Source organism: Carassius carassius, chromosome 43, assembly GCF_963082965.1.
Source record: "Carassius carassius chromosome 43, fCarCar2.1, whole genome shotgun sequence".
NCBI classification, from domain to species: domain Eukaryota; kingdom Metazoa; phylum Chordata; class Actinopteri; order Cypriniformes; family Cyprinidae; genus Carassius; species Carassius carassius.
In genome coordinates, this window is record NC_081797.1 from 24,439,929 (window position 1) to 24,449,211 (window position 9,283).

At 46.0% G+C, this 9,283-nt stretch overlaps 5 protein-coding genes across 5 annotated transcripts; all 5 read left to right on the forward strand.

The window, feature by feature from the left end:
• Nucleotides 1-862: 862 nt before the first annotated feature.
• Nucleotides 863-1,552, forward strand: LOC132124655 (histone H1-like). The gene has a single exon (XM_059535774.1). The coding sequence runs from the start codon at nucleotides 879-881 to the stop codon at nucleotides 1,509-1,511; it is 633 nt and encodes a 210-aa protein (XP_059391757.1). The 5' UTR covers nucleotides 863-878; the 3' UTR covers nucleotides 1,512-1,552.
• Nucleotides 1,553-2,367: 815 nt separating this feature from the next.
• Nucleotides 2,368-2,979, forward strand: LOC132124674 (histone H2A-like). Its single transcript, XM_059535793.1, has one exon. It carries the CDS (start codon nucleotides 2,383-2,385, stop codon nucleotides 2,767-2,769), a length of 387 nt encoding a protein of 128 aa, XP_059391776.1. The 5' UTR covers nucleotides 2,368-2,382; the 3' UTR covers nucleotides 2,770-2,979.
• Nucleotides 2,980-3,106: 127 nt separating this feature from the next.
• On the forward strand, nucleotides 3,107-3,790 carry LOC132124663 (histone H3-like). The gene has a single exon (XM_059535781.1). It carries the CDS (start codon nucleotides 3,256-3,258, stop codon nucleotides 3,664-3,666), a length of 411 nt encoding a protein of 136 aa, XP_059391764.1. The 5' UTR covers nucleotides 3,107-3,255; the 3' UTR covers nucleotides 3,667-3,790.
• Nucleotides 3,791-7,551: 3,761 nt separating this feature from the next.
• Nucleotides 7,552-8,058, forward strand: LOC132124671 (histone H4). Its single transcript, XM_059535791.1, has one exon. It carries the CDS (start codon nucleotides 7,571-7,573, stop codon nucleotides 7,880-7,882), a length of 312 nt encoding a protein of 103 aa, XP_059391774.1. The 5' UTR covers nucleotides 7,552-7,570; the 3' UTR covers nucleotides 7,883-8,058.
• A 607-nt stretch (nucleotides 8,059-8,665) lies between these two features.
• Nucleotides 8,666-9,107, forward strand: LOC132124902 (histone H2B). The gene has a single exon (XM_059536055.1). It carries the CDS (start codon nucleotides 8,687-8,689, stop codon nucleotides 9,059-9,061), a length of 375 nt encoding a protein of 124 aa, XP_059392038.1. The 5' UTR covers nucleotides 8,666-8,686; the 3' UTR covers nucleotides 9,062-9,107.
• Nucleotides 9,108-9,283: the final 176 nt, after the last annotated feature.

Genomic DNA, 9,283 nt, shown 5'->3' on the forward strand with positions numbered 1-9,283 from the left:
CCCAACCAACTGTTTATTTGTGAATGACCCCGTTACAAATCATTTTACCCAGCATGAGCAACCAAATAATGTGTTTACAGTACCCCAAACAACCCAACTTTTTGACCCAGCACAATCAACCCAACAATTTGTTTACAGAAACAACCCAGCATTTTTTTGAGTGTATATACACATATACACACACATTATATATATATGAAACATTATATATATAAAATAATATTTTAGAGATTTATTTTTCTTTTTTGTAAACGTAGGTAAATATACTTGCAAAAGTGTACTTTAGTACAATACTCAAGTAAATGTACTTAATTACTGTGCACCTCTGGTTATTAATGATCGTCTGCTGACCAGACATGAGTCACAGAGTCAAAGCCTCCGGATGTTTGTGCTTCAAGCTGCCCAAAACAACAGCTGTATAAAACACTGCACACACTCTTCACTGATGCCATTACATTATATTCACTTTCAAGCTGTTTTTGAAACACACAAAGAACGATTTTAATCTTTGATCAACTTTTCAACTCGTGTAAGGCATTAGATTTACACGCGGCTTTGTTCCGTAGCTGATGCTCGCCTCGAGTTTGATATGACCAGGTCAAAACCAACATTGCCTCGTCGCGTGTTTTAGTCTTCCAAGAAAGTCAAGAACCTCTGCTTGGAGTTCGCTTGATTTTTACTGTGAGTTAGTTAGTTAAAACTGAGTTTTGCCCTTCAATTTAGGAGAAGAAAACACAAGCAAGAGGACTCGCGGGGGCACTCAGCGGCGCTGGTTGAGTCTATAAGGTTCTCATGTGCTGTATAAAAGAGCGCAGCGCTGCTAGAGAGACATTCATCGTTGAACTCAGCGTTTGAAAGACTGTAAAGCCGCTCCGAAAATGGCAGAAACCGCTCCAGCCCCGGCCGCACCGCCGGCCAAAGCACCCAAGAAGAAGTCCGCTGCCAAAGCCAAGAAAGCAGGTCCAGGCGTCGGTGAGCTGATCATCAAAGCCGTGTCCGCGTCCAAGGAGAGGAGCGGCGTGTCGCTCGCCGCCCTGAAGAAAGCTCTCGCCGCCGGCGGCTACGACGTGGAGAAGAACAACTCCCGCGTCAAGCTCGCCATCAAGAGCCTGGTGACTAAAGGCGCCCTGCTGCAGGTCAAAGGGACCGGCGCCTCCGGCTCCTTCAAGATAAGCAAGAAGCAAACCGAGACCAAGAAAAAACCGGCGAAGAAAGCGGCTCCTAAAGCGAAGAAGCCCGCGGCCAAGAAACCCGCTGCTGCCAAGAAGCCCAAGAGCGCAGCGGCAAAGAAGCCCGCCGCTAAGAAATCGCCCAAGAAGGCCAAGAAACCCGCCGCTGCAGCTGCCAAGAAGGCGACTAAGAGCCCCAAGAAGGCGAAGAAGCCGGCAGCGCCCAAGAAAGCAGCCAAGAGCCCCAAAAAAGCCAAGTCTGCCAAACCCAAGGCAGCAAAGCCAAAAGCTGCTAAGCCTAAAGCTGCAAAGCCCAAAAAGGCAGCCCCAAAGAAGAAATAAAGATCATGTTTTATTCCCCAACGGCTCTTTTCAGAGCCACCCACTTACTCTGAAGAAAGAGCAAAAGACAGAGGCATGTGAGTTTACCTCGACTCACAATGTTATAACGTTACATGTTGACAGAATTTACAAAGGCCACAAGTTACTTACAATCAAGTTTATTAATACGAACAGCCTTACCTTAATGGTTTATCGATCTAAATTGAATTAGGTTAAAAACAATATAACTATTTTTGCATTGACTTTTATTAATATTTTTATTAGCGCTGTTTATTAGATTTTCAATAGTTCACGCTTACATATAATTAGCTGAGGTATGGAATGCGTATTTGGCGTGCTGTCCGGGGAAGGGCTCCGAGCTCGGGAAGGGCTCCGAGCTCGGGAGCCCGGGAAGGGCCCGAACCTAGAGTACCCCACCCCTTCCCCGTCTATTTATAAAGTGAACTTGAAGTGAGGAGATGGGGTGGAGGAGGGATGCTGATAAACCGTCAATGGATAGAGGTAAGTCAGCGATATTTATACTATGGGATTGATTACTTGATTATGGTCCACCTGTGTTGATTAGGCTAAGTATCTGACGCGCTCCTCCCGAATCTTATTAATAAAATTACATTTCAACTTCTTTTTTTTAATCCCCCGTCACAATTTATTAAATGTTTTCTCTCATGTGTTCTGTTCAGTCTAAAAAGCGAAGCCGGTTGTGGAGGCGTGGCTCTGGCGGTGGGTGTTGGAGGGAAGTTCACTGAATGGTTTAAAATCTCATAAGGCTCTTAACCAATGGGCGACTGGCACGTTCGTTTAAAAACAGTATAGAAGGGCCCGCGGATTTATCATTACTTTCTCTGTGATCTCGAGTGTTCTTTCGACTAAAATGAGTGGCAGAGGTAAAACCGGCGGCAAGGCCAGGGCGAAGGCTAAGACTCGTTCTTCCAGAGCAGGACTTCAGTTCCCCGTTGGTCGTGTTCACAGACTTCTCCGCAAAGGGAACTACGGCGAGCGCGTCGGTGCCGGTGCCCCGGTGTATCTGGCCGCTGTGCTCGAGTATCTGACGGCTGAGATCCTGGAGCTGGCTGGAAACGCCGCTCGGGACAACAAGAAGACCCGTATCATCCCCCGTCACCTGCAGCTGGCGGTGCGCAACGACGAGGAGCTCAACAAACTCCTGGGCGGAGTGACCATCGCTCAGGGCGGCGTGCTGCCCAACATCCAGGCCGTGCTGCTGCCCAAGAAGACCGAGAAACCCGCCAAAACCAAATAAGTAGATTAGAGTCAGTTTCTGGAACCCAAAGGCTCTTTTAAGAGCCACCCACTCTCTCTTCCAAGGAGCGATTTTCTGTTCGTTTCGGCAGTAGCCACATATTACACGTTTTAATATAGAAACCATAAATCAAGTAATTCATAAATGTTGAGGTGGATTAGACCAGTCAATGGTTAGCGATTATTTTAAACACAATTTAAGCCAAAGAGTAAATATTTCAAGATGGAAGAACAAAAAGGTCACTATGAATTCTATAAACCGTGTAAGTGTTGTGTGTGTGTGTTTGAGTTAAGGAAGACTATAATAAACACTTGGTAAAGGGAATTGGCTAGCAGTCATCGCAGACGTCACACATCAGCCAATCACAAGACTCTGCCCCTTCGTGACGCCATAAGCGCGTGTCTGTATGATGCTTTAAAAGCAGGCGCGGAACTTGAAGCACCATTTTCTACGTTCGCAGAACAACTGAACAAGTGCACCGCAGCGATGGCAAGAACCAAGCAGACGGCCCGTAAATCCACCGGAGGCAAAGCCCCGAGGAAGCAGCTCGCCACCAAAGCCGCCCGTAAGAGCGCTCCAGCCACCGGCGGCGTCAAGAAGCCTCACCGCTACAGGCCCGGCACCGTGGCTCTGCGAGAGATCCGTCGCTACCAGAAATCCACCGAGCTGCTGATCCGCAAGCTGCCCTTCCAGCGTCTGGTGCGAGAGATCGCTCAGGACTTCAAGACGGACCTGCGTTTCCAGAGCTCCGCCGTCATGGCCCTGCAGGAGTCCAGCGAGGCTTATCTGGTCGGTCTGTTCGAGGACACCAACCTGTGCGCCATCCACGCCAAGAGAGTCACCATCATGCCCAAAGACATCCAGCTGGCCCGCCGCATCCGTGGAGAGCGCGCTTAAACGCCTGACATAACAAGTCTTGAAACCCACCCAAAGGCTCTTTTCAGAGCCACCAAAATCGCACCGAACGAGAGAATTTTCGCTTTAACACTGAGTATAACGAGTAAGATCGCAACACTGCCCATATTCTAATGAGGGCATTTGTCGGAGTTTGTTTTATTCGTTCATTCAGTTTTAATTTCCCGTGATTACACACGCACAGGCAAAACGTAACTTTTTTAACTCTGTTTCCCAATGACTCCCCTTTCTGAGTAAATAAAACAAAACCCTATACTAACACATTACTTCTAATATAACTACAGGTGAGTATTATTCAGCCAAGTGCAACTCCATAAATGTTAAGCTAACAATTCAAAGACCGGGCTTTACAGACGGGGCTTAGCAATAACCAGGACTAGGTTTTAGTTATTCAGATATCTAAGCAGCTTTTATTAAAAGGCCTTAAAAGAAAACGTTGTATGTATCTATGTTTACTGTGCGAGTAGAAGTAGTTTCGTTGCAAAAGGTGTTTATTTACAGGGAAACTGAGAACCGCTCATATAATGTTTGTAGAGCCCTGCACTGGCCTCAAATCTAGGCCCGGCCCTGGCCCGAGATGCTGAGGCCCTAGCCCGACCCGTGTCCGACAGCTCATCAGAATTATCAGCCCGAGTCCGACACGAGCCCGTTTTTTTTTCATTACACAGCGGCAGCCTGCCCTATTTGCAGCCATTAAATAAGTAAGGTTTTTTTGTTATGTTTCTTTTCATTTCTTTCATTTTTTCATTTCTTAATTAAGTTAGCTAATTTAGATAAATGTTTGGAGCATTTTTTTTAATGACGATTAAGCAGCCGACAGCGAGTAGTTTGATCAATTAAGCCTCTCAAATCAACGCTAATAATTTACTTGGCAACAATAAAATCAATAGATATAAAACACTTCAAGCATATCACACAGACAGTTAGTTTGATAAATGTTTACTTGTTAAACCACAGTAAGTAAGTAAAACAACATTTTCTGAAATACTGAGGCAGGCTCAGGCTGCTCGCAACAGCACGCGCAAACGAAATGAGCAATAGCCTACAATCTGAACAAATTCAATTAAATAAATTAAAAACAAACTGGCAGGTTATCATACCTTAAAAATGCACCACAGAACATGGCCATTTTTTCTATTAGTTTCCAACAGTTAAACGAAAATAAAGACCAATCAAACTAAAAACATCAGTAGTTTCCAACAGTTAAACGAAAATAAAGACCAATCAAACTAAAAGTTAGAACAGAGCATCATGGAGAAAGAGAATAGCATCCACAGTGGAAGGTTTTAACCCAGTCCTCCTCTCTTCTATCACTCTTCCCGCTGCGCTGAAGACATGTTCGCTGCTGCTGCCGGGAGACTAAACACAGAGCGAGCCAGTCTTGACAGCTGCGGTAGCAGGGTCTCGTGCTGTTTCCACCAGAGCAGCACATCTCGTCCATCACCTTCCATGTTGTGACTGAGGCATGTATTGCTTTACTTCATCGTTGTCATCCTCGTCCTGCTCCACAATGTTTACCCACTCTTCCTCAAACTCAGCCAGCGCTCTCTTCTTTGCTGCGTGGCCCGCAGCAACAGGTGCAGAGACAAAAATGCTCGCCGCTGCATGAATCATCATTATTTTATAATTATTAGTTGGCCAAGTAGGCTATGATTATACATTTATTTAGAGGCCTATAATAGCTACTACTATAATAAGTGACTTCGTATGGTTGCAGGTGCAAATAAAGTGAAATAATAATAATAATAATAATAATAATAATAATAATACACTTAAAAGAAAATTTCACCAGCTGCTTGATCCGCCCCTTGCACTGCCGTCCCCTCCTCTCTGAAGCGGGCTGTCTGACGTCTGGCCAGATGAAAGATGTCATCCCTCTCGGCGTTGGTAAACATCCTTAACTGACTGAACTTTGGCCATAAGAATATGGCCAGTTTGTGAAGTGGCTGGATATGGATTTTCTTTATTATCCACTCAAGGTGTCGTTGGCGGATAATTGCTTGGGAAGGAGTATCCGACACATCTGGCTGGCAATGGTGTTTCAGCTTGTGAAGCCAGGGTACGACGAGGTTCAGTGTTGGGTATTTACTCCCTTTGTGCATCGTAGAACGGGCGCAGAAATTGCACCAGGAAAGCCAGCACATCAGGAGACACATCGTGTAGTCGCTGGCTCTCACCACGGCTCTGAAGTATCTCCTGTAACTCTGCGTAGACTGACTCAATTGACTCCAGGGTGAGAAATACGGTGCTAAATCTAGTTTCTGCCATCTGTTTGACAGTTTTTGACAACCGGCTTGTCAGACCTGACTGCTTTATATATCGGACTAAAGCCTTGGCGGCCTGAAGGGTCTCTGCTACTTCTGGGACTGTTTCTGAAAGCTCATCTGGGTTCAAGGCATGCCAGAGGACAGTGTTGTACAGGTGGTCTTGACAGTCCAGGCGCCGGTATGGGCGTAGAGCGGCAACATAATTAGCGCCCTGATCGGTTACCCAGACAACGCAATTCATCACCGAGGCATCAAATCCAAGGACTGAGACTAATTGCTGCTGCAACTCTTTTCGAATATTGTCTGCTGTTTTGGCCTCGTTTGGGAAGCTTGTTGTAGTGAGTACCCTGCTCTTCATGTCATATTGTGGTGTGACATAGTGACATGTGATTGACATGTAGCTTATTTTACGGTGATCATCCGTCCACATGTCAGTTGTCATGCCCACATTTATCAACGACATGACACCCTTGATTTCTTCAACCACGTCCCCTCTCTTAGCAGTTTCGAGAGATTGTGGTGGAGTCAGGGAGTAAACTTGTTGCTGACAGAAGTCCATGCGCTGCACCTACATTTATTAGCTCTTGCGCTAACTGGATGAAACCGTTCCCTGCTACCGTTTCAAATGACCGAATGTCCTTACAACAGAAATTTACACATTTATCTGTGATAAGTGATTTCACTCTAGAAGGAGTTGGTTTGGCAAGGAAATCACTCACACTCATTTGTTTGCTGCTGCTGGTTGGTCCGCTACCGATACATCCACCACGCTCAAAATGTCTTTGTAAATGAGATGATCCCGTCTTCTTACTATCGTAGCTTAGCACAGCCTTGCAAAATGTACATTGTGCATAACCAGTTGACTCATCATTTAAGGTTTTAACGATTTGAAAAACAGCCCAGAAGTTTGCCTTTCCTCTGGTGTTTTTTACCGTTTTAAGTTGGCCATCTGCGATTTTTCTCTTAATATTCTCCATTATTTGCACATGAGGTGAATCGTGGGTCACGCTGATGGAACACCTTCTGTGTGCGTGCGTGCGTGAGACTGTCATGTCAGTCACATGTCAGTGTAATTATCACATTATAAAAGTTATGAGGTTATGAAATGTCTTCCTATGTTTGTTTTTCTATCGTCGACGTCAATTTCTCTTTTTTTTATTAATGTCTAAAAATATAAAAAGAAGGATAACCCAAAAAAGGCCCGAGGCCCGGCCCGCAGGTGAACTATGACGTGAAAATTGGCCCGAAGCCCGGCCCTAGGGGCGTAAATAAGTCGGGGCCCGTCGAGCTCGGGCTGAAATGCAGGGCTCTAAATGTTTGCTCTCCGTTTACTTTGGTGCGCGTTTCTCTGCAGCTCAAATGTTGGAGACGATGTGATCTTATAAATCCTTAACGTAAACTAACCCTCTGAAACATGAACGAGAAACTGGACAGACATTGTTAGATCAAGGTCGGGGGTTACATGAACCATATTCTTTCCTCTCAGCAGCAGGGTGGGCTGCGCGTCATGTGACACGGGGTGGGTTTCAGTTAGGTCCTGTAGGCAAATGTAAAACGCCACCCTTGGAGCACTTAACGGCATAGATTTTCCTTCGTTGTCAAATAGAAATATCTTCAGCATGTCTGGAAGAGGTAAAGGCGGTAAAGGGCTCGGGAAAGGAGGCGCTAAGCGTCACCGTAAAGTGCTGCGGGATAACATCCAGGGCATCACCAAACCCGCCATCCGTCGTCTCGCTCGCCGCGGCGGAGTCAAGCGTATCTCCGGTCTGATCTACGAGGAGACCCGCGGTGTGCTGAAGGTGTTCCTGGAGAACGTGATCCGCGATGCCGTGACATACACCGAGCACGCCAAGAGAAAGACCGTCACCGCCATGGACGTCGTGTACGCGCTGAAACGACAGGGACGCACTCTGTACGGCTTCGGAGGATAAACCCGTCTGTGCTCTCGTGAAAACCCAACGGCTCTTTTAAGAGCCACCCATACCGTCACATAAAAAGAGTTCATGTTTAAGTAATGTTCCCGTTTTATGCTTTCGTTGGAAATGTTAACGAGTCTTGAGCGAATTAATTCTTTACTGAAGCGAAATTAGTTGGCGCCCAGAAAATGAGCGTTTCTCCATGTTTCAGAGCCGAGAACCGATCCTCCAAATTGAAGCTCGTATTGTTTTCTTCAATGGCGCACAGAATGAGTGCGTGTTTGTTTTGTCCAACATTCAGTTTTCACTTGCTTGTTGAGCGTCTTTGAACAGTTTTTTTTATTTGTTTGTTTGTTGTTGTCTTTCATTACAGTTAGGCGGCAACTGTATTTAAGTTAGAGTAGAAGTGGAACTGACAGAACAGCAGCTGAAAAAATAAAGCGTGTAATCGTCGTCGCTCTCATTTCTCCAGGTTCTCTTAATGAGGGATTTAAAAATACCCTGTATGATATTTGAGACCCGTTTATTTTCTTGAATAAAACAAGTGACAAAAACAGCGGGAATTGAAACGGGAAACCCATTCATAACGGCCGATGTCGTTCAAACACTGGGCGGTGGGTGTGGCTATCAATTCACCGCCTGTGATTGGCGCTCGTTCCGCTCGTGATACTTCGAGTTGTCCAATCACGTACGAGTCTATGGGTTCGGTCTATGAAAACACGCAATCAGAAGGCGCCATATCTCCTGGAAAATAATCATAGGCGAACCCTTATATGACTCTGTCTGTCTCGTTGCGATCATTGACTCGTCAGCATCATCATGCCTGAACCAGCGAAGTCTGCTCCCAAGAAGGGCTCCAAGAAAGCGGTCACTAAGACCGCCGCGAAAGGTGGCAAGAAGCGCAGAAAGTCCAGGAAGGAGAGCTACGCTATCTACGTGTACAAAGTGCTGAAGCAGGTTCATCCTGACACCGGGATCTCTTCGAAGGCGATGGGGATCATGAACTCTTTCGTCAACGACATCTTCGAGCGCATCGCCGGTGAGTCGTCTCGTCTCGCTCACTACAACAAGCGCTCCACCATCACCTCGAGAGAGATCCAGACCGCCGTGCGTCTGCTGCTGCCCGGAGAGCTGGCCAAACACGCCGTGTCTGAGGGCACCAAGGCCGTCACCAAGTACACCAGCTCCAAGTAGAGCTCCGAACCGACTCCGAGACACAAAGGCTCTTTTAAGAGCCACCCATTTTATCATTTAAAAGAGTCTATGTAATCTCTCAGTTGGGGGTAGAAAAAAAAAGAAAGAAATCTGGCTGACCGTTTAAATATGGGCTGTGTTTAGGAAACTACTTTTTTTTTTTTTGGCCATTTGATAAATAACAGTACGCAAAATAAAACTTAAACTCAATTTGTGTATATT